Genomic DNA, 24808 nt, shown 5'->3' with positions numbered 1-24808 from the left:
CGCGCCTGCTTCCTCAACCAGCCCTGCATACAGTGCAGTAAAAGTCAGTTTCCACAGTACTACCCAAACACATAAACACAAACCTAATAGAATCCAAATCACTATTCATAAAAGGCACACAAACAGACTTACACACAGATATAGCTTTCAGACACAATTTACAGTAGATACAGACAAGGAGACAAGGCACTCACAGAAAAACAAATAGGTCAAATGGCAACTCAACATTTGGTCTTTTTGTTTGCTGTCAGATTTATTGCTGATTTGACATAATGTTGCTGAAATGTAAATGTGGCATGCAGTTTCAGTCTTTTCTTATTGAAGTAGAAAGAAGCTGTTCTAGCATGACTAGGAAGTAGCTGCCAAAGGGGTGTTATCATCAAGATGGCCACCAGGTGAACTAACTTGCCTTAAAGGGGTCATCAGATGTAAAATTCACTTTTCAAGTTGTTTGAACAAAAATGTGTGTTGGAAGTGTGTGTACACATCCATCCTATAATTATAAAAAATCACTATTTTAAAATCCCCTTTCTCAAAATCAGGCTGTTCTGAGATTCCTGTCAGAATGACGTAGTCCTGCACAGGCCCCTCCCTCGATAGTTGATTGACAAGGCTGTCTTACTTTAGCCCCGCCCTGAGTGAGCTGAGAGCTGTCCGCCATTGTGTCGAATCCGGTGCAGGGGAAGACAAGATGTCTCTAATTAAGCAATTGAGGTTTTGCTGTTGGATGTAATGATGCATATAGTAGTCGTCATTTACTCCCGACATCTGAGCCGCTGAAGATGCAGAGGATTAACGTTACTTTCGCTCTGAAGGGAATGCTATGATCCCTGATCTGCCTATGTTCGCGAAAATCATTCGTGATCCAGCTTCTACAGATCTACAGAGGAAGTGACTATAAGGGTTGTTTATGAATCTTTCCTAATAATGCACTAGTTAGCCAGTTTTGCAGCTAAAGTAAACAGTACTGCTCGTCACCCCACGGAAGAGAGGGGCGGGGGCAGCAGAGCTCATTAGAATTTAAAGCAACATAGACTAGAATGGCTTGCTAAAAAACAGAGCTGATTTTGACAGGCAAAAAAGGTGTTTTTACACTACCACTGAGAAATTTTATCCAAAGTATGTTATAGACTTTTAATTAAGACCCCAAAGAATCACATCAACATCCGTTGACCCCTTTAAAGGGACAGTTCACCTAAAAATGAAAATTCTGTCACCATTTAATCACCATCATGTCATTCCAAACCCATAAGACTTTTCAACAAAGATTCATTAGGAAAAAGTGAGTTTGACAGCATTTCTGCTAATATTACATTGCTTTTGCATATGTCAGACTTTCAAAGTGAAATGTGCAGAAAGTAGCACTAAAAGCACGTTCAGTTTTATTTGACGCAGATGAACGTGAATCTGGCAACGGTTTGTTACAGTGTGTTGGTTCTTGTTCGTATCACAGCAATTTGGAAATTAAAAGTATGGTGAGCGGTGCTGAAAATGCCACCTACACTAAACACTACCCTAAAACTAAACGATTATGTTAACAAAATCAAATGTGACGCTTGCAACCATGCCATTTTAGCTTATTTCTACAAATGTTTGACCTTTATTTTTTAAGCTCACTTGTGATTCTACTTCACAGGAATTGTACGTAAATGCTATCAATGCTGTTCCGGGTGTGCTACCAAGCAAGTTTACTATGTCAGAAAAGCCATACATATAGAGCAGGTTATGTAATGTAAACATCAAGATGTATTGGTTTACAAATGTCTTCCTTTTTGCGTAAAAAAAAATAGTATTTTGTTTTGTTTTAGAAAAGTTAGATGTTTTTGAAGTTGTTTTACTGCCTCTATTCAATCTGGAAACTGCTGTGAATTGTACGTATAGGTGCATCTTTGGAGGTTTTAAAAAAATGTAGGTAGAGGCATGTTTTTTTCCCCAATAAGCCTGGGTTGACTTTAAATTAAGATAATTTTTAAATCTGAGAGATTTTTGTTCCACCATTTCAAGCCTTGTTCTGCCAAGTCTTGTATGCTTCAAAAAGTTAATAAAGAAATCATAAAGCCACGTGAATCGAGCTCTGCAATCAATGTGAATAATATGTGAATAAAAGGCTAAATTAAATCTATTCATCATATAAAGCAATTATGTCCCTTCACAAAGATTGGATTTTACCACTCAATTCATGTGGATTAATTTGGCTGACCCTTTAAAGAGATGTTGCCCACATAAAGCTACACAGAGTCCAAGTTTGTATGTTACACACAGGGTTTCTCTCTGATATGCTTGATTGTCACATCTAGTGCAATTTACAATCACACACAAAAATATCTAATGTCTAGTAACCAATTTAATATGAAGAAAAATGTTCCTTTGTGTTTATTTTAGCCACTTCTATTGCGGTGGTGTGCAATGCCTGATGGGTATAATTACCATTTTCACTTTCTGTGAAGATATACTGTACACTTGCTTTTTTAGTGTCTTTGAGACTGAGCCTAGATGCTGTCTACAACTAATGGCTTAACTCCCTGTGAAGTCTACTTTGCAAGGCACAGTGAAGTGACTGGAACACAGCCATGGCCCCTGACATGTAAACTAATGTAAGGTACTGTATATGTGCAGTGCAAGCTAGCTTAACAGGTGTTTTGCATCACAGTTATTAGCCTACTATGTTAATCTAAAGTAGCTCAGAAACACTGCATTGGCTATATTCAGCATTCAGGACCGGAACTATTTGTTTTATGAGTCAGATATTCATGTGAACCCAAAACAAATAACTGTCCCATTTCCCCTCAAGCTGATGTACAGTAGCTTCATGAGAGGGTGACGTCAAGTGACCTTTTTACAGGAATACAGACCTACTGGGTCAATTCACCTACCAATGTAAGAGAGAGCACCCCCCTTTTTTTTCTTCAGCGTCTCGAGTAGTGAATTTAGTATGAATGAATTTCTAATAGATTTAGGAGGCTAATCCTTCCCCCCATCCCCCTTGCAGAAGCCTTTCCACTGTCTGCTAGTGAACAACCAGACCATGGTGTGTGCTGTGTGTCATATGTGCTGTTCCACTAATTTCCATCCATACAGTCACTGTTCTCATGGTTATAAACAAGCACACAGAGTCTTTGACAGGTGTGATCTGCTCTTTCTCCTCACACATTCATTGAGATTTCAGTCATTATTGTAGTGAGAGTGTGTAGCACACAAATGCAGAGCGTTCCCCTCCCCCAGTACTCATAAACCCAAAATCTCAACAGCACCATCCCCCCATAATAACACTCGCACACACACACACACACACACACCAACCATGGTTTTGGACATCCTGACAAATATTCCAAATGACACATCAAGAGACAGAAAGAGATACGCTGAATTTAGGTTTTGTATGACAGATTTATGCCATTCATAAATACTCAAATACAAATACTCAAAAAGCAAACAGCAAAAGGGGGCACTGGGATATATCACTATCCCAAATGAGACAGAACAAGTTAGATACCTAAGATAGTTTCAAAGAAATGGGTGAGAGGCATATAAGTTTTCTTATCACATTAAACAAGTTCTTTGTCAATTAGATTAAGCACTGCAGTCCCACCACTGGAAAGTCGATTAGTCTAGAATTTTAGTTATCCAAAAATCCATGTGACCACAATTTAAGTTTTCAACAAATGAGTTTAGCATAAAAAAAAAATAAAATCTATAAGGCAACATTTGTAATTAATTTCAGAGTGGGATATGTATCTTGCTAAACTGATCCCAACCACATAATATTAGAATGCAAACCTGACCTAGAAATATTACTCCCACTTTTGGGAAAATACACCCACAAAGTCTATGAGCTGTTCAACACAAGCTCATAAGTGTGATCTCTGGTGAGAAATCAGGAACTTGTTCTAATTCATCTTAGTTGGTGTTCCACAATCTCCTCCTTTATTTGCAGCCTCATTTGATTAAGTGTGGGATTGCAGAGAATCAAGAATATCAGCGAGAAACCCTACAACATGTGCAGCAATCCCCGCATTTCCATATTATGGCACAAGAGTAGTTCCTGCAGTCCGTAAACACCAATTTCCAATTGTTTGATAAACATAATGTTGTCATATGTTGACATATTTCCTACTGAAACAGGAAATTGGGGCAGGGCTTATCAAAAAAACTTTTTTCAAAATAGCTAATAGTCTTTACGTCACATCATTTCAATAGGACATGTTAATGGGCTCAATCTTTTTATCCAGTAGCCTTTAGTTTATATCAAAACTTAATTTCACAGATTTTGCCATTGATGAAAGCAATAAACACATTTTTAATTTCCTTCATAATCATTTAATGGCTGAGAGAGGAAATGATATTAATGATAAATGATATTAATGATAACTGACAGAACCGAAAACACTGACAATTGTGATTTTCTATTTACTATTGCTAATTGCCAATTGGAAAAAGAAAAAGACTGTAATTTAAATGTTTATTTCTGATAAATACTTATTTAGTGAACTTTAAACTTTTTTAAATCTCAAAGATAACATACATAGATTAAGAAACAAACGCTTTTATGTTATAGGATTACTGCTGATTAATTGTGATTAATCGCCTCCAAAATATTTTTTTTTGTTTATATAATATATATGTGTACTGTGTATATTTATCATGCAAGTTTTAAAGACACACACATACAGTATATATTTAGAAAATATTTACATGTATATATTTATTTTCATATAATTTATATTATATATAAATATATACATGCATGTGTGTGTATTTATATATACAGTACATAATAAATATCCACAGTACACACACATATATTATGTACAGTGGGAAAAAAATGATTTGATCCACTGCTGATTTTGTACATTTGCCCACTGACAAAGAAATGATCAGTCTATAATTTGCTTCTATAAAATGTTTCCACCTCCATGTTTGACGGTGGGGATGGTGTTCCTCCAAACACGGCGAGTTGAGTTGATGCCAAAGAGCTTCAATTTTGTCTCATCTGACCACAACACTTTCACCCAGTTCTCCTCTGAATCACTGGCAAACGGCAGACGGGCCTATACATGTGCTTTCTTGAGCAGGGAGACCTTGCGGGCGCTGCAGGATTTCAGTCCTTCACGGCGTAGTGTGTTACCAATTGTTTTCTTGGTGACTATGGTCCCAGCTGCCTTGAGATCAATGACAAGATCCTCCCGTATAGTTCTGGGCTGATTCTTCTCATGATCAGTGAAACTCCACGAGGTGAGATCTAGCATGGAGCCCCAGTCCGAGCGAGATTGACAGTTATTTTGTGTTTCTTCTATTTGTGAATAATCACACCAACTGTTGTCACCTTCTCACCAAGCTGCTTGGCGATGGTCTTGTAGCCCATTCCAGCCTTATAGGTCTACAGTCTTGTCCCTGACATCCTTGGACAGCTCTTTGGTCTTGGCCATGGTGGAGAGTTTGGAATCTGATTGATTGATTGCTTCTGTGGACAGGTGTCTTTTATACAGGCAACAAACTGAGACTGCCTTGAAGAGAGTGCTCCTAATCTCAGCTCCTTACCTGTATAAAACACACCTGGGAGCCAGAAATCTTGCTGATTGATGGGGTCAAATACTTATTTCACTCATTAAAATGCAAATCAATTTATAACTTTTTTGAAATGTGTTTTTCAAGATTTTTGTTGTTGTTATTCCGTCTCTCACTGTTCAAATAAACCTACCATTAAAATTACAGCCTGATCATTTCTTTGTCAGTGGGCAAACGTACAAAATCAGCAGGGGATCAAATAATTTTTTTCCTTGCTGTACACAAAAACTTTTGGATGCGATTAATCGTTGGCCAGCACTACATAAGATCTTTATTAATCAATATTTTTTGTTGTGAAAAAGGAAATACTCTCTAGAATACTTTTAAAAAGAGTAATTTTTTTAACAGGATTAATGGAATACACTTATAGGTCCAAACTGAATGTTTACTGACACAAATGTTGTTACAATTAAATTAATATGCATTACAGTTTAAATGACTAAATGCTAACTAAGTGCTTTCTAACCAATTAAGTAAGACCTAAGTACACCTTTATATGTAATTTCATAATTACTTCTATTTATGGTGAACTAAAATATACTTTAATAATAAAACTTGTATGTCATGTATTTAAATATATTTGTAATTACACATTATAATGAAGTTGCAATTTAGTACATTTAAAATATATGAACTTGTAATGTAATAATAAATAACACTACAGTTACAATTATAATCAAGTATCCTACTTCACATGTGTATGTTAGCCAACACATCAGAAATACTTCTAATACTTTAGAGTAAAACTTATAATTTGTCATTATTACAAAGTGAACTTTGTAAAAGTGTACTTAAGTGTACACTTAAAGTGCACTTTCAACACAATTAAGCACACTTCTTTTTTACAAGGGTTCACATATTAATAATACAATACAAACAACAACAGGAAATCCACACATGCAAATTTAGCTAGCAAGAAAACAAATTTGCAATGTATCTCTTACACAACCTGTGTATCGGATGACATTGGGAGTCAGTATAATGTACCCAGGGTTTCCCTGAGCACTTCTCTGATACCAGTAGTAACGGTTTGACCTCGTGTCAGGCTCTCTTGTCCTTATACCAGGCCTGTCGGGGCTTTATTCCTGCCCAGCACCTGGTGTCCTCGGACATGACAGGCGTCTGACTGCAGGATCTGACTGACATGTGTTTCTCCCTGACAAACAAACACAGCTGTGAGAGGAGCACAAGACTTCAGGCGTTCACACGTTCACAATTAACTGCACTCCTCACAAGCCGTCTCAAGAATCAGACACGACCGCACCACACACACACACACACACACACACACACACACACACACACACAGTGACTGCATTTGATTCAGGTCATTTATCTTCTGAGGTTTAAGGCAAAATCAGTAGTTCTGGTTGATGGGACTGTGGATTTTAGCGAGTAAATGTGTCGAAAAGGCCTGTTTTTTTGAAGGTGGGTAAATCAAGAAGTTGAAGCCTTATTCTACTGCTGTTCCTTGCAGAGTATTGCTCATTATTATATGGCTTTGGCTGTGCTCTGGACCTTCCTCACTGTACTGGCCAGTCGATCAATCTCAGCCTCTCTTACAGAGCTGACAAACGTACAAACGTATCCTCCTTAGAGCTACACAGTTGCACCAAGAAATGATGTAGGGACAATGATGTAATCAAAAAGACACTATTCAACAGCTGACCGTGATTCACACACTGAAGTTAAAACGACTGTGTCATTTATTTAAAGTGCATTTTTATATTGGTCTAATGAAAAATCATGGTTTTGTTCAGAGTATTCATGTGCAGAACATATACTTGCCTTACTTACTGCAGAGTTTTATTATTTTTCTGGAGTTTTTTAAAATGATAACATCTAGAGTCACTGGTTTTATTCAAATATAAAATATTATTTAACATGACTGCTTCCACAGTGATTTTTAAGTGTAAAATAAGGTAGAAATAATTCTTTAAGATGACACTTTTTTCAGTGTAGTACATAAAATATTATGCATATATTTCAAAAGACATCACAATAAATATTAACCGACCAACAAAGTTTTCTTAGTTTTATATTAATAAATTCTACTTTTATATTAGAGCTAATTTAGCTTTGGTTCATGGTGAAATTAAGTAAAAAAAAAATTATTATACTGACCAACATTAAGTAACATTTGGCCTATGTCTAAATAAAATATATTATGTCTTTGTAATAAATAATATTTTACTTTGTATGATTTTTTGTCTAAATTAATGTTAAATCAAAATTGAAGTTTTGAATGAAACTATAAATAGGGTTTATAGTTTTTATAAACTAACTAAAATGTATATTTTTTTTTAAGTTGGTCCCATAATTTTTCCAGTGCACTGGAAATTTTCACAGAATTAGAACACATCATGTCCCACTGCTTGTTTATGTATTTATTAAATATTTGAGCTAATTTAATTATGTTTTCAGCTATTCAGCAATAAGAGTGTAGTTCTTTCAGCTCATTTGAACACATTTTTACCATACCACGAAATCCATTTCTCAGAATTCCACAGATGTTTGGCCCAGAAAATACAATACGATTTGGTCTGGGCCAGCTTATATTAATTAGGTAGCTCTTTTTAATTTATGAAAGCAGCAGGTACCGTCCACCCTGTCTCCTCACAGTCACGAAATAAGCATTAGGATAAATCTGCTTTAATTTCATAATGTCATCATGTTCCTAAAACAGTTTCCATCTTTTCAAGACAATGTGAGACAGACGGGCAGGACGTGGATAATCTGACAGAAGAATCTGCCTCAACAAAAACAGAGGTTGCCCTTTAAAAAGGACATTCTACATTTAAACTCAAATAGGGGAGATATAGATCAGGAGCTGGAGCTGCTTCTCAGACTGTAGGTTGCTTTCAGGGGAATAAAAAAAGTGATCCGGTCCTCAAAGAGTCGAGGAGGACCTGAGGGAGATCATGCCATGCTGCATTAACACAAAGGCCGTCAGTCCCTGGGCAGAAGACTTCTCTCTCTCTCTATGCTTGCTGCCACCTTCCTTCATTTCTTGATTGAATTAAGTAGATATAGACATAACAATGAATTTATTCCACTGAAAATCTGCTTGGGAATCAATGACATCAACAGAACTGGACTACACATTAAACATGCACTTATAAACAGAGCTGTGTATATTGGGTTTCAGAAACACAATATGATTTGATTTTTATTTCACCAATTTATTTTAAAAGACAACCAACTGTTAGGTGCAATAGTGAACGTCAACACTACATGACACCGGTTAAAATATTTGTTACGAAATCTATTGCTACTAAAGCAAGCATTCAATCTCTTCACTGTAAAAGACTGAAAAGAGAGATTATTAATGTGCAAAAAAACTCCTTTTAAAAAATATGCATTTGCATCAAATGAACTGAATGCAGAAGTATCAAAACAAGTGCATGTTGCAAATAAAAAAAGTTGCTCAGTATCAAGAAATTTATACCACATACTGTATATAGTATAAATCTATTAGAAATTCACAATTACACCAACATACTGTATGCAGCAGTGTTTGCAAATAAAATGACATGTATATGGTTTCATACATAATTGAGTGCCTTTACACAGTCCAGTTATTGGCTCAAAGTATATTTTAAAAGGTGCAAGTACAATTTCATATTATGTCAAATAAATATGATTTAATATAACAAGCATAAATAATTTATCATTTAAAATGGTTCTTCTTTTTATTTTATTTTTTAAATTGTTGTTTTTAAATGAAACAATTCATAATTTTTTATATAAATTTCTATTATATTTTAATTATATTTAGAATTATTAATTATTTTTTTCATAATCATAAAATATAAATTTCATTTATTCCACCTGCTGTATGTGCAGAATTTAACGGTATGTATAAACAAACATTTTTGTGCCATATATGCTGCTTTAGGTGCAGCTCCTTTGCAGGCTAAATACTATATGCAGTAAAGTTGTGCATCGATATCAGGAGACATTACAACAGGAGCAATGCAGACACCAACATAAGCTATATAACCTACAGATTGCATTTAACCTTACTATGACTCATATGTCCTGCCTCTTGTTTCAACTAACTAATCAAGATCTGAAAATTAGACACCTCACATGATGGCAGTTTCACGTTTTACACAAAAAGTCCACTGCTGCTGCTGATTTCTGACACATGACTGGATCTGTGGGTGCAGCTAGAATGCATGGATGATGTATTTCTTCAATGCCTTTACCGCATTGTTGACCACTATTCCCATCACCGTTTACACCCAGCGCTGTTTATTCTCGTCGGCTTCACATCTGCTGTTCATGCCACCTATATTAAATGTTTTCTTCCATTCAGGCCTGTCACTTTACATTTGCACTTATTGGGCTTACACGCAACTTTCCTCAATGTGGTCCAATGGGCAGTGTGTTGGAAAATGCAGCAGCGTGCGAATAGAAATACCAGGCCTGGCTTTCTTAAACACTAAACAAGCGCGTGACATTTACAACAAGCACACTATCGCTGAAGATACGGCCCAGAAATGACTGCAGTATGTGGCCAGCACAGGCCGGTGTTCGCTGCATTCACCGTACAGGAATCAACGGGCATTACAACAGCGTGCGCGAATCACTGTTCTCCAGTGCGGATCTCCTTACCTGCACACCCACTCCTAAGGATGAATGATTATGGCACAGATCGGCGCGGTAAAATGCTTCTCATGCGATGTATGAATAATCCCGGATGGATTGAGCGCTGTCTCTTTTCTCTGGCATACTTCAGTCAGGTGCGCGATGAGAAGGGGATGCGTGGCGCAAAACGACACTCGGTACATTCGATGACACCGGTCAGTGCGCGGCTTCTTCAAGGCTGATATCACTCGCATCACATTAAAAATGTGTCTGAGGCCAGATTTGCTTGCTCGGTCAGATCGCCGGTGTGCTCGGATATCCCGTGCACCGGATACTCGCTCTCTCTCTCTCTCTCTCTCTCTCTCTGCGCTCTCAATAACGCGGAGGATACAGCAGCAGTGTGATGGGGGAGCCACACACACACACACACACACATGTTGGTTTTTGTGGTTTATGGGGACTCTCCATAGGCGTAATGGTTTTTATACTGAACAAACTGTGTGTGCTATTGCCCTACACCAACCCTACACCTAAACTTAGCCCTCACAGGAGACTTTGTGCATTGTTAGATTTAAAAAAAAAAAACACCATTTAGTATGTTTTTTAAGCCTTTTGAATTACGGGGACATAGGCAGTGTCCTCATAAACCACCTTCATATTGTAATACCTCTGTCATACCCATGTCATTATACAAATTTGTGTCCTCATAAACATGCACACACACACACACACCAATACAATGGTGAACAAACATAAGTCCAATAATATACACTATTTTTCACCATTGTTGGGTTACTAAACTAAAACTAGACAATTAAAAAAAATGTTACTTGAAATTAAATAAAAGTCAATCGAAATAAGATATTTAAAAACGTATTTACTTACTAACTTTAATAAACTTATTTTATTTCAACCAGTTGCCAGAGCAACATTTTTCATTTTCATTTATTTTAAGATAAATTAAAGTAAACTAAAGTAAAAAACTAAAGTGAAAAACTTTAGTCTATAGACACATAAAAAAATAAATAAACCAAAATAAAATATACTAGGCCCATTTTATATATATATATATATATATATATATATAAATATATATATATATTCTATATAAAGTATTTATATACTTTACATACAAAACATAAAATTGTATTAAATATTACATTTAAGTAATAAAATGATCAAATTTTAGTAAAAGTGGTATCAAGTAAATTTGCTTTAGTGTGTTGCTTTAGTGCAGTTGTGTTTAAAGCATGCAAAAGATTATCAAAACAATAGTGACATTTTTCATTTGACATTACATAAGAGCACTTAAGTGTGTTAAGAAAAATAGTCATGTATACATGTTTAAGCATTTTTAAGTTCACTTAAGTACCTTTTAATTTCATTAATATAATATCTGCAAGTAGGCCTACTTTTTTTGTATTCAACACAATCAAGTGCACATGTTTTTCACAAGGTTCAGTCATCTTAACGTGCTCCTCTGTTATATCACCTGCATTATCATGGGGGGTAAACAGAATATTTAAGGTACAAAGCAGACTTTAGTAAAATTTGGTATATTAACATTGTCCTAGTTATGAAATATACACGTATGAACTGTGAAATAGCCTATAAAAACCTAAACATGACAGCATATTATTTTGAAGAAGTCTAGCAGGGGTTTTAGTTGGTGCATGCCAAAGGTGTTCATTGTAATTCACTTACTCACCCTTGGTTGATACAGGTTTTTACAATCACTTTGCTACTATTTTCAGAACCTTGATGTCAATTTTTTACAACTCTAGACACAAAACGGTTATCACTTGTCTAATGTTCAAAACATTGCATTGTGCATTCACATCTTTAAAGAAATCTTGAACAATCATTGGTTCAAAAAAACAAATTTACTGTGAAATACCATTGAAACATAACTATAGATCACCAACACACAAGCAACCAATAGTTTCACTGCGTTGAAACTGAACTTACCTGAACGTACTCAGTCCTCATTTGCTTCACTCTGTCTGCATTTCTTTCGAAAGGCACACAGTATAGTTGTTTTATAGATAGTCTAATTGGTTCATGCTCCACGCTAATTGGTGACAATGAATCTCGTTACAGTATCTTGAAACTTTCATGATTTAAACATGGAAGATTGTTTGTCTGTTTCCATACAACTATGCATTAAGAGTAATGCAACAGTTACTTATCATTTTGAGCAGTTGTATCAATTGATAGTTAGATCATTGTAAGGAAATGAATAGACACTCATTTGAAATGTAATGTGTGAATTGCCTTTTGAAATAGTAGTACTTTGATGTTAAGTTGTGTCATATTGAACAGGTGGTTTTTGTTGAATGAACAAACTATCTAAGTTTTATGTGTATTGTAGCCAAGCAATTGAGAAAAGGGTTAGAGTTTTGAAAAATGTGCATTTTGATCATTGTTTATGAGTTTTGTGTCTAGAGTTGTGAAAAATGACATCAAGGTTCTGAAAATAGTAGCAAAGTGATTGTAAAAAACTGTAAGTAGACAACACAGAATCATGGTAACTTATGGTAATAAATTATGGTTTCAAGTGAGAAAAGTCCAAAACCAACTACATTTACTGACTGATAATAGCCTAAATAACCCATGATGTTCTAAAAGGGAGTCAAAATCAAAAGCAGCTCTTAGTGAGCAGTTTTGAATTTATTTAAAATCTTTTAGGAGGAGTTAAAAGCGTGTTACGTTCGCCCACCGACAAGCTCCGCCCTTGACCTGAGCATTCTTTGCTGTGATTGGTTAGCGCTAGTCATAAGCAATCAGCGATTGGACAGATGAGAAGTCAGTCATGTAGCCGTAGCGACAACAGCAAACAGAGATCAGATCAAAAGGCGGGGCTTGCTTGTCACAATATTACGCTCCCTAGTTTCCTGAAAGAGGCGTTACATATGTGATAGCAGTGACATAAAGGTTAGGATTGCAGCTAAACACAGTGTGCCAGAGCGTGGGACTTCAGTAAAATCTCTGTTTGCACGTGGAACTGACCAAGAGCTTTTCTACTCAGGATGTCTGATGCTATAAAAAATGTGGCAATATTCGGCAGCACGGGGATGACGGGGTTAGCGACGTTACCTGTCGCAGTGGCCTCAGGTACAGTTACACAATGACACTTAGGATACATGTTAGTTAAAATGTTCTTCTTCTCCTATGCGCTTTAGGATCTTTCAATGCAGAGCTCGTGTTTGACCTCGCAAAGATGTGACTTTGTTTAAAAATAGAAACTTGTGCGGAAAGTTGGGGTCGTTCAACTTGACTAAATGCATGCAGGATTAACAACAGAGTTGTTTATTAATAACACTGGCTCAGCAGATGCTTGAATTGTTCTGTGAATTCAGTCTTTGATATTTTAGTTTGACTTGTTTTGTTCCTTCTCTTATGCATTATGATCACGAGATGTTTGCGAATCTTCTTAGTCATGCATAATAACTAACCAGCTGAGTCATAGTATGCATGTTAAAGATAAGCAGTTTTTATCTGAACACTGCAGAGGTCTTGATCAGCTTGCCTCCAATTCAGTTGGATTCATTGTCATTTTTGTTGAGAGTTGGTCATGCAAGATGACCATATCTTATGGTCATCTTGCATGATCTTTCATTTCAAGCAGGATTATCAAGTCTTCTCACTTAGATGCTTGGCTGTTCCAGGTTACAATGTGACTGTGCTGGTGAGAGACGCTGCAAGGCTTCCTCCAGACCACAAGGCCTCCAGAGTGGTGGTGGGAGATGTTCTGAACAAAGATGATGTGAAGAAGTCCCTGGAGGGTCAAGATGCGGTCATCATCATTCTGGGGACAAGAAATGATCTCAGTGAGTCTACTTAAACACAAAGCAAATAAAATCAGTTTGAAAAACTGGTTTTACTTCCGTATTGTGGCGTAATTCCTTTGTGTATTAGTTGCATCATGAAATATGATGCTTGGAGGGAACGTTTGAAATAAGTGGTTGAAAATCAAACAGGCTTGGAGTTACTAATAATTGTATCCAAATATTATTCAAGTAAGTGCACTTTATTTACTTGTTCTCTGAAATTTTGTCTGCTGGTCCCACAACGATGATGTCTGAGGGAACCCGGAACATTCTGGAGGTCATGAAAGCCCGTGGAATCCGCAAAGTTATTGCGTGCATGTCAGGTATCTATATCTGAGCCGTATTTCTGCTTCATTAGTGTGCAAGTGCATCCTGACATACGTGACCCTGGACCACAAAACCAGTCTTAAGTCGCCGGGGTATATTTGTAGCAATAGCCAAAAATACATTGTATGGCTCAAAATGATCCATTTTTCTTTTATGCCAAAAATCATTAGGATATTAAGTAAAGATCATGTTCCATGAAGATATTTTGTAAATTTTCTACCGTAAATATATTAAAACTTAATTTTAGATTAGTAATATGCATTGCTAAGAACTTAATTTGAACAACTTTAAAGGCGATTTTCTCTGTATTTAGATTTTTTGCACCCTCAGATTCCAGCTTTTCAAATAGTTGTATTTCGGATCAATAGTTGGATCAATATCCAAATATTGTTCTATCCTAACAAACCATACATCAATGGAAAGCTTATTTATTCAGCTTTCATATGATGTATAAATCTCAATTTTGACACTTATGACTGGTTTTGTGGTCCAGGGTCACATATGAAGAAACTGCTGTATCTCTGTCTTTTACTTTTCACAGCGTTCCTCCTGTGGGATCGTGCCAGAGTTCCTACAAGCCTGGTGCCAGTCACTGAAGATCATGACCGAATGTACACTGTCCTGAAGGAGTCAGGATTGGACTATGTAGCTGTCATGCCTCCGCATATTGCTGGTAATGAGCACTAAAATCCTAAAATATGGATTTCATTTAATTATATTTAGTCTGTTTTGGTTACCAGGTCCTTTACTGTATGTTTAAGAAAATAAGTAATTGTTGTCTTTCTAGGTGACAAACCTCTGACGGAAAAATACACTGTGACTGAGAACATGTTAAAAGGAAGAGTTATCTCCAAATATGACCTGGGCCATTTCTTTGTCAAGTGCCTTTCCACTTCTGAATGGGATGGAAAGACAGTTGGAGTTTGTGGAGAATATAGTTAATCTACTCAGGGGCACTTAGTAATTATTGATTTATTCCTCACTGGTCAAAATGACTTCACTTTTGCAGCATCTTTATTTTGCTATTCATGCCATTGTAGAAGTGTCAAATAGCTGAAACTTTTTTTTTAAAGTGCCCCTATTATGGGTTTTTGAAAATGAGCTTTCATGCAGTGTGTAACACAGCTCTAAGTGACTGAAAACATCCTGCAAAGTTTTAAATCTGAAAGTGCTCCGTGTATAAAGTTATTGTCTCTCAAAAGAAAGAGTCGACTCTGAATCATTGAAACGAGTCATTTTTAAAATGTTGCGCACGCAGACCTGGTTAAGGCTAGAAGGGATACGTATGGCTCTACTGGGCATGCACACATCAATACAGCGTAATTTTTGTCACACTGAACAACAATAGTTACTATTTTTTCATTATTGTAAGGGGTAGGTGTAGACATTAATAAAACCCAGTCGGTCACAATTTATATTAAGTGGCCTTAACTACTATGTACTTGCATCAAAAAATAAGTACAATGTACTCATTATGGTCATATTGTATTTCAAAACACTTTTGCTGATATTGTGGTGGGATACGGGTAAGGTTAGGGACAGGTTTGGTGGTATGGGTCGGTTTAAGGGTGGGTTAAGGTGTAAGGGTTGGGTCAACAGTGTACCTATAAATGTAATTACATATAGGTATTTAAAAAAATATATAAGTACAATGTAAAAACATGCATGTACACAATTAGTGCATTGTACCAAATGATTAATTTAAATGTAAGTACATAGTAGTTAAGGCTACCTAATAATATAAAGTGGGACCACACAATCTAATACGTAGAAAATTAATTTCATAGTTCGTTTCCAGTCGGAGTGTTGAGTCACGCCACAACCAGCAGACCTGGGAAAACTTGGTTTTCGGGTTGGTCTGAATGAAAATGCTAATTCATTCTTTTCCACTAGGTGCTTAGTGTCATGCAATGGAAGGGTTTAAAATAAGGTAAAAATAAATGCATATTGTAAGAAAATAAAAGTGTTTTTTTACCTTCCATGCATCCCAAAACCAATATATGAACCTTTCATATCCCATAATAGGGCACTTTAAAGTTACTGATTGCACATATAAAGTTTTTTTTTTCTTTTCATAAATGCATAAACTGACCAGCAATAGTTAATCTTAGAAGTTTTGTTCTTATTGAAAAATGGATTGTTGGAGAACTCCTCACTGTTTGTTTTGCCTTAAGAATCATTGAAAGAAACTATGTAATTTGCCTAATAATGTTAATGTTTTTAAATAAAGATACAAAGTTATCATTTCTCATTTACATTGGTAGTATTTCATGTGGTGGAAAACATATTTTGTACCCGGTTTAACTATCCTCTTTAGATACACAAGAACTAGTATGTACTTCTGGAACTACAATACCCGGCATTCATTTCGCGCGTGACGTCAGAACCGATTGAATCACTGGCGGGAGACAAAAAAACACTCCAGCAAACGATTCCAGTCACCCGCCGCTTCAGCAGCGTTATATAATTTATAGAAGTCGAATGAATATAAACCTACAGGAGTTGATTTTGGAGTTCGTTTAGATTCTTTACAGGTGAGTAAAACATGTAATCCAGAAAGTAACAGGTAACGTGCTAAGCTAGCGCACTGATTTCTGCTCACACACACACTTCTGGATACATTGAATACTTGTTTTTGTGTCGATTTAAAGATGTTACTTTAGTACCGTTAGTCAGTTGCTGTTCCCGAAGCCTGATATTGTAAATACACCAAGTTCAATTCTAATTACTGACTTTTTATATGTATTAAAAATCAGTCTCGAGCTATCGCAATATATTCAGGCCCATGTCGACGGTTTCGAAATATAATTAAATATGATCTATTCCGTCCTAAACATCTGGAGTTTGTAAAACAACTGGCTTAATTTCTATCAGTTATAGTTTAGGTTGTGTATTTAGGTAATTATATGAAATATTATAGGATCTCAACTCATTTAATGAATGGCTTTGCTCTTCTTTGGTCATTTGATCTGGTTATAAACAGTTAATTGAGATATTTTTGTGTTTTTGGAAATGTTCGGCTGAAAATCATGTTTTTTGAGGTATATATTATGTCTATTTTTAATGTTTAATGCTTTTAGAATTAAATAAAAAGATCAAATTAGACTCTTGGGGTAAGATGCTATTATTTAAAGATATGTTTTAAAACTTATTTATTGTACTTAATGTGGATATTATTGAGTAATTCAATGAGTTGTACATTTCAGACCTCTAAACAGTTTATTAAAACCTATAGGTTATTTTGACACATAAAATATGGAAATATTTATATAATCATATGTTTTAAAATTGCCTTGCAGATTAATGTTTTTTACTGAGATTTTGCTTTTCTGTCTTTGAGTATTCTATTATCAAGTCTCTAAATTATTAAAATAACTTTAATTTGAATTGTTGATTTAGTACTTTACATGAATTGTATGAGAAATCGCTTATACGTTCTGTAAAGCTTTAGCAATATGTTGGTAATATGGCCTCTTTGAATGATTTACATCATTCTCGCTCTACTGTGTGAAGTGTATGTTTTGTATTTTTTCCATGAGAGCAGACTCAAACTCTGTTGTTTTGCAGTGTGAGAAATGGTGGCCAAGGGACAGAAGCGTAAACTCCACAGGGAGGACGATGGAGGAGGTTCAGCGTGGGAAAGTCAGCTGCAGTCGGTGTTGGACATCTCCATGGATAAGTTCCACCGCGACCAGGCTCTCGTGGAGCCCTGCTTATTACGGTCGGTTCTGATCAACAACACACTGCGGCAGGTCCAGTCCGAGGTCCGGGCGCAGGTCGAATCACTGTCTGCTGTAGAAATTCCCACAAAATTAAAACCAGAGCCCGATTTTCCACAATTATCTCCTCCAGTGGAGCATAATGCACCTTTGTTCTCACCGAATGCTGAAAATGTAGAGGATGATTTAATGGCCTGGACTTCAGAGGAGGATCTCTCATTATCTTCAGCCATTTCTGCCATTCTCAAAGATCTAGACGCAGTCATCGACGCCGGGCCTTGTGCATCTCAACGGGCTCCTCTCAGCTCTCTAGAGAATCTAACGCAGTATCCTCTGAGGACTGAAAGAACGTCCGACATGGCATCGTCCGTCAAAACGGAGATGTGTCCAGGTTTTCCTCAGGATGTAGATCTAGATAAACTTCTCCTGGACATCGACACGTCTGTGTTTGATCCAGAGGTGAACCTTCTGCAAGGGTTCTCCGTCACGGCCGACGATCTAGTGAAGTATCTGCCATCCCTGTCCAAATCCTCATCAGCATCCTCTTCCTCATCTTTAGTCTCTCACAGTCAGGCCACGTGGGAAATCCAGGAGTTAGAGCATGTTATGGACATCTTGATGCGAACATGCCCGCAAAGCTGATTTTGATGAAATCATGTTCCTGACGTTAAGGTTAAAAACTGTTTTTATGGAGGCATACTGAAGAAATTTCCACTGAATCGTGCAAGGGATTGAATAAGGCTTTGCTACCTCATGTTTACAGACTAGTCATGCTGAAAGTAGTTGATCTCAATGTCAGATGGTTAGCAGCAGTCTTTAGTCCTCTGGTTTATGCACATCTCGTTCTGTTTCAAGAAATGATCTTTCACGCAGATTCACTCAAGGCATCATTTAACAGCAACTGTTATACACGTTTTGTTTTTGAAGGGAGTCCTTCCAAATGTGCCATTTAGTTTTTTTATTACTTTATGAAATAATGTTATTCTCTAAAATATGCACTTTCCATGAGTTTAATATGGATTCTTACATAGTTTGCAGGTTACCATTAAGAGCGTGCTTTAAATAGACCAAGGTCATTAAAATATGAGATTGTGGATATTTTTAGTTTAAAGATATTATAATGGGCAGTAAATGTTACATGAGCATTATGAATTTACTGGTGCCGTTTCAGCAAATGAACATGTAGTTACCTATGCAAAATATTTACTATGCCAATATGAAATTATAATGTGAATATTAATCACTTTGTATTATATTGTTGTACTTTAAATAAAGTGGTACTTGGTGACATCAAGTGGCTGAATGAGGAATTCATTTTTAAGAAACAGCTACAGTTCCCCTACTGGACCATGTGAAATTGCTGAGGAGATACATTTAAAATTTAATATGGAAATGGGAATAATTCCTTGAATGAAAAGGATAAACGTACAGATTACAAAACGAGACATGCCATTTTCAAGCTACAAAGATTTTACAAGGAAAAGACTTTAATGAAGCTACAGGAAAAATTGTCATGTGAAAATCTCCCCACTAATATGATTGTTTGAGAGATAAGGGTTTTATTTAGATTGAGTGGTAGTTTTATCTAGGCCTACATACTGACATGTTTATCACAGCTTTTTTGAAACCTATTTAAAGAGATAAAATGGGGTGTGTAAAGTACAACCTTCCTTTAACTCCACAGCTACAGACTTAAGATATTTTGATCACACCTGGGCATGCAAATGCATCAAATCACAAAATACCAAAATTCATTTTATTTTATTTTCTGAGCATGCATTTCTTAAAACACCTTTTGTTCCTCCGACAGTGAATATCAGGCACTTTTTTTCTTCCCTACAATCCAACATTGAAGATACAATTGCAATGATACAAAGAATATTTAATGAACATACAGTAATATAATAAAGACAGAAAGATTGTGTTCAGCATAACCACTGGCTGCACAAACCTAAATATAAAAAGCCAATGATAAAGTCCATCTGAAGTTCTCCACATTCCTGGACATCAAGAATCACATTTAACTAGCTCTGAAAACAGTGATTCAATTCATTTCACACACACACACACACACACACACACAGAGAGTGGCAAGCAGCAGCATACTCTTCCTGTTTCTGTGGTCCAGAGCGGTCTTGGTCCATGCTACAAAAAAATAGTCCCATAATAATCTGAAAACAGTCATTAGTTACGAATCCTACATAAAACTACACTAAAGAAGATTCCCCCTTAGGACACAATGAGCAAGTTTTCAATTTCCTAAAGCAATGTCAATATCCCTATAGTCTTAAAGATCAGATTAACAGAAAAAAAGTCATTTGGTTCATCAAAATGTTCTTCCCAGGTGCTTTGCTCCTACAAAGCATCAGAAACGGTTCTGTCCGCTTCTAGTACTAGCAGTGAGGTGTACTGTATTGCACATGTTCATAGTCGATTGTCTTGACCTTAAATTGCAACATGTTGGTGTTATACGTCTAAACAATTTACAAGTGCAGGACCACTGTGGAAATAAGTGACCTCATCTGAATGTGTGTTTTATCTATTGATGGAGTTGTAGGACACTTGAGAGCTGAGGTCCAGAGGCTTAATTGAGGCCTGCTCAGCCTCCGGCGATTCATCATCAGGCTCTCGTTCTATTATTGGCTCTTTATCCTCATCTTCCTCCTCGCAGCTCGGCAGCTGGAAGAAAGCAGTCCAGCCGTGCACATCTGCAAGCTTGTGGAAAGTACGAAGGACCAGGAACATGACCATCAAACCCACAAACAGGTAGACTGTAAGTGAAAAGAACGAGAACTCGTGTAACCAAACAATTCAGACAACAATTTCAGGTAAAGTTTCAAGTGGAAGTATTTCAGAGCTGTGAGGAACAGAAAAAATAACTACATTTATAATACATATGTACATAGTGCTGTCCCACTGGCATTTATGATGCTGGTAGAATTTTTTTTGTTGCGGGGGGGGATACAATAAATATTCCATTTTTCTTTTGAAATTTTTTTTTCTTGAGACACGTTATTATTGCATGGGATTCTGACATGTTTTGTAGATTTTTTATACAACAGTACATGACTTCATAAAACTATGAATTACATAACAGTAAAAAGTGGGCGCTGCATGACTGTTTAGTTCATAAAAGACCTTCATAACTTCAACTCTAATCCTCTTAAAAGATGAAAATTACTGTACAGGTCATGCTGACATCAAAAGCTGATAAAAATTAAAAATTAAAAAAATTTTTTTTTATATATTTTAAATAAAGTAAATTTTATTTTTATATATTTTAGAGTTTATATTTTTTTTGTTTTGTTTAATAAAGGAACAATTAAGATTTAGGTCATACTCTTAAGAGTATAAATTGTAAATAAAATTGTGTGTGTGTGTGTGTGTGTGTGTGCACATACACATCATACATCTCTTTTGGAGAAAAGTTTAAAAGGCCTTTCTTGGTTAAACCCTTCACACCCTGATCCTTCTTTCAACACAAGCAAAAAGTCTCTCTATAAGAAACCAGCATTACTGAAATTTGAAAGTGGCTTCTCTTACCCATGACTGATATCTTGTACAAAGGTCTGAGTCTCTGTCCTGGCTTTTCTGCCGGCACAAAGTCCCCCAGTCCTATAGTGCAGAGGGATATAAAACAAAAGTAGAAGGCGTCTAAGAAAGACCAGGTTTCTTCTATGGCGCTGAACACCAGCGCAGGCAACACAAAGAAGCCGAGCACCACCAGAAATAGCAGTACGATGAAGTGCACCACACTGGCGGCTCGTGGCTGCAGGCCTGCCCTCCGCTGGCACACGGAGATCGGCCCGTAGGTCAGAGGGTGCATGAGGCGCTGGACACAGGCTGTGAGCACTAGCATGGTGAAGGGCACTCCGATCAGAGCATAAACGATGGAGAACGCTTTGCCCGCATCAGAGAGCGGCGTAGTGTGGCCGTATCCTGGAAGAGAGGGAAAGAAAAATAAAGTATTTCCAAAAGAACATTGTTTTTCAAAGCTTGTCTATAATGCTAGAAGATGATAATACTAGATAATTCTAGTTATATTGCATTTATGGTGTTGTCTAGCACATATATAAGTGCAGCAGTGACTAGGCCACATGTCTGAACATTCAAAGCCAATTAAAAGATTGAAATATCATTCTAGTAAGAGATTTCGTACAATTGGAAGTTATTGTCCCATGAAAAAAAAAAAGAAGTAGTTCTAAGAACTGTTCATTGAAATGGTTTTTGGAGAATCAAAAGGGCTCTTTATAATGGAAAGAGATTCTTTAGATTATGTTCTTTACACTAAGAAAAAAATAGTTCTTTGAAGAACTGATCTGTGTCATCACTGTGAAAACCTTTTGGAATTGAATTTATAATGGTCAGTTTTGTTCCAAGTGAGACTATTCTCAAAATGCAGTGAATATACAGTTGTCTTAAATGAAAAATAGATAGTGATACGAGTTTAATATTTTCCAAATCTAAGAACTAATTTACGCACAGATGTAGGCATATAGCATATATCTTCCATTTCAATTAGTCATGTTTATGATTACAGACAGAAGTACTATATTGTGATGTTCCTTACTGTGAAAAAATGACTTACTGTAGACTGCATCATGGATAGAAGATTCTTAAATTGGTTAAAGTTTTAGCATTTTCATGTGAGATTTCTTTGCGAGATGCTCTGACTTGGATCAAGGACATTTTACCTAAAAATGAAAATTCTTGCATCACGGTCCAAACCTGTATGACTTTCTTTTTTCAAAGGAATACAAAAGAAGATATTTTAAACTGTGTATACTAAAAAAAAAACTGCAAGTCATTGGAGTCCAATCAACTCTCATTGTGTGGATTAAAAAACAAAACAGACATTTTTCTAAATTGTATTGTTGTACAGATTTGGAGCGACATGAGAATGAGTAAATGTTGACAATCTTTATTTTTGGCTGAAATATCCCTTCATCTTACCAATTATACAATGCACATGATTTCCTGACAGCATAAAGCTTTTAGTGTAATCTAATATAGAGCAGGGGTCAGCTAAACAGGTTAACATGCTCAATGAAAGGAAAGCTTTATACAGACACACAGGTCAAAGGATTGATTTCCCATGATACTGTTTGCAGGACCTAAACTGAGAAGTCCAGTTAAAGCAAATAAAGCTTGCACTATGCCTAAACTTAGAAGACTGAAAGAGTCATATGTGGGTTTGCCAAGAATAAATTCAATCGATTAAACATCACTTTTAAGGATAATGTTAATACGCTAAACACGGAACTACGGTCTGTCACAGCTGTATGAATAACTCATGCACAACACAATTTGAATGTTACCACACACATTTGTGTTGCATGCAAATTATTTATTTTTCCATGCATGACAAGGACAAACTCATTATTCAAGAAGAAAGTTATTTATAACCTTACAATATAATTAACAAGTCTTTGCTTGGTACAGCAATTAAAACGGATGACAAAAAAAACAAACATTCTAATTAAATTCCTCACAAATACATGAGAAGTATTTAAGCTATGTACACACTGCACTCGAAATACTACACAACACTACGCTTAAAAGTTAGTTCCAATGTTTTTGTTATGAAAAAAAAAAAAACTGAATTACTTCTCATTTGAACCCATACTCCACTTGCTATCATTAAACATTTACAGGTGACTTCTGATATCCTGCACATTTTTAATCATAATTAAAGGGGTGAATTTGATATATTTTCGATACTAACATGATTCAAGATTAAATATTTGGTTATATGCATGTCATGCAAAAACTGACATATGAGAGCCAATTAACTGAAATGAACAAAATCTTTACTTTCAAGTAATTATTTTAGGTCAAAGGAGTTCATCTGACAAATAACTTTGAGAATCCCTTAATTAAGTTCTGCTCTTTAAACATTTGACAGAAATCATGTTATTAATCAATTTTGTTTTAATGAAAGGTCTAGTTTTTAGTGAAAATATTGCCTTCACATTTTAGGAAGAAGTCAAATACAAAGCGCAAACAAAACTTTGAAAAACCCTGTTTGCCAACATTTACATCCTGTACGTCTTGTCATTGTGTAAATAAAGTGCCTGGGAGACTGCAACATCAATTTATAGAAAAAAAAATTTTTTTTTAGTGAAGCAACAAAACTTAAAAGCACTGTTAGATGAAGGTTGCTTACAGTAGCTACTATAGATTGAGTTCTGGCCAACTTTGCAAACATTACAAGTGCTGCTAAACACACTTACAGTGTCCTCTCTGAGATGATGTAGTATTATACACTCGCTTCAGGTAAAACTAAACTTATAAACGTCCGACTCGAGCAGCATCGAGCAGACTTAGTTCCTGTGAAACTCACCCACTGTCGTGACCATCGTGTTTGCAAAGAACAGAGAAGACGCCAAGTCCCAGTTTGTACGGAGTGTGGCATTTTCAAGAACAGACACGCCGTATTTATTCGCTCTTAAAACTCTTTCCAAGAAAACTTCAAGAGCCGTGGCGTTGATGCAGCTCAGGTTGAGGAACTCCGCTTTCAGGGAGCTCAGGTCTGACTTCAGTGTTTCTTCGACGGGTCGCTCGATGGCTGAGAAAACCAGCGCTCCCAACAACAAATAAGTGATGTACGCCAATATGAAGCCGCCGAGCACAAAACAGGACCTGGACGCCGTGGACATGATGGGATTTGTCAGTAACAAGATGACAGCGATTCTTATTTTGCTGCACTGATGTGCTGGACTGATGTAACTCCACCCTCTGACAAAAGTTGGCCAGGAAATAACCCGTGTACTC

The 24808-nt window shown here is 36.3% G+C and overlaps 3 protein-coding genes across 4 annotated transcripts; 2 read left to right on the top strand and 1 right to left on the bottom strand.

The window, feature by feature from the left end:
* Nucleotides 1-13060: 13060 nt before the first annotated feature.
* LOC306842705 (flavin reductase (NADPH)-like) lies at nucleotides 13061-16569 on the top strand. 2 transcript variants are annotated; one of them, XM_079373718.1, is made up of 5 exons: nucleotides 13086-13272; nucleotides 13827-13990; nucleotides 14224-14311; nucleotides 14857-14988; nucleotides 15103-16569. In XM_079373718.1, the coding sequence occupies exons 1-5, from the start codon at nucleotides 13188-13190 to the stop codon at nucleotides 15255-15257; spliced, it is 624 nt and encodes a 207-aa protein (XP_079229844.1). In that variant the 5' UTR covers nucleotides 13086-13187; the 3' UTR covers nucleotides 15258-16569. The 2 variants fall into 2 exon arrangements, with proteins under 2 accessions (XP_079229845.1, XP_079229844.1); XM_079373719.1 differs by lacking the exon at nucleotides 14224-14311 and having other exon boundaries at nucleotides 13061-13272; nucleotides 13827-13988.
* Nucleotides 16570-16691: 122 nt separating this feature from the next.
* sertad3 (SERTA domain containing 3) lies at nucleotides 16692-19326 on the top strand. Its single transcript, XM_079374388.1, has 2 exons — nucleotides 16692-16849; nucleotides 17883-19326. Exon 2 carries the CDS (start codon nucleotides 17891-17893, stop codon nucleotides 18674-18676), a length of 786 nt encoding a protein of 261 aa, XP_079230514.1. The 5' UTR covers nucleotides 16692-16849; nucleotides 17883-17890; the 3' UTR covers nucleotides 18677-19326.
* A 182-nt stretch (nucleotides 19327-19508) lies between these two features.
* Nucleotides 19509-24761, bottom strand: LOC306842530 (potassium channel subfamily K member 6-like). The gene is made up of 3 exons (XM_079373460.1): nucleotides 24378-24761; nucleotides 21578-21973; nucleotides 19509-20805 (listed from the first exon to the last, which is right to left on the bottom strand). Exons 1-3 carry the CDS (start codon nucleotides 24691-24693, stop codon nucleotides 20570-20572), a joined length of 948 nt encoding a protein of 315 aa, XP_079229586.1. The 5' UTR covers nucleotides 24694-24761; the 3' UTR covers nucleotides 19509-20569.
* Between the last annotated feature and the right edge of the window lie 47 nt (nucleotides 24762-24808).

The sequence above is a fragment of the Barbus barbus genome (assembly GCF_936440315.1).
Source record: "Barbus barbus genome assembly, chromosome: 23".
Lineage (NCBI taxonomy): Eukaryota > Metazoa > Chordata > Actinopteri > Cypriniformes > Cyprinidae > Barbus > Barbus barbus.
This window is presented reverse-complemented; position numbering and strand designations above follow the sequence as displayed.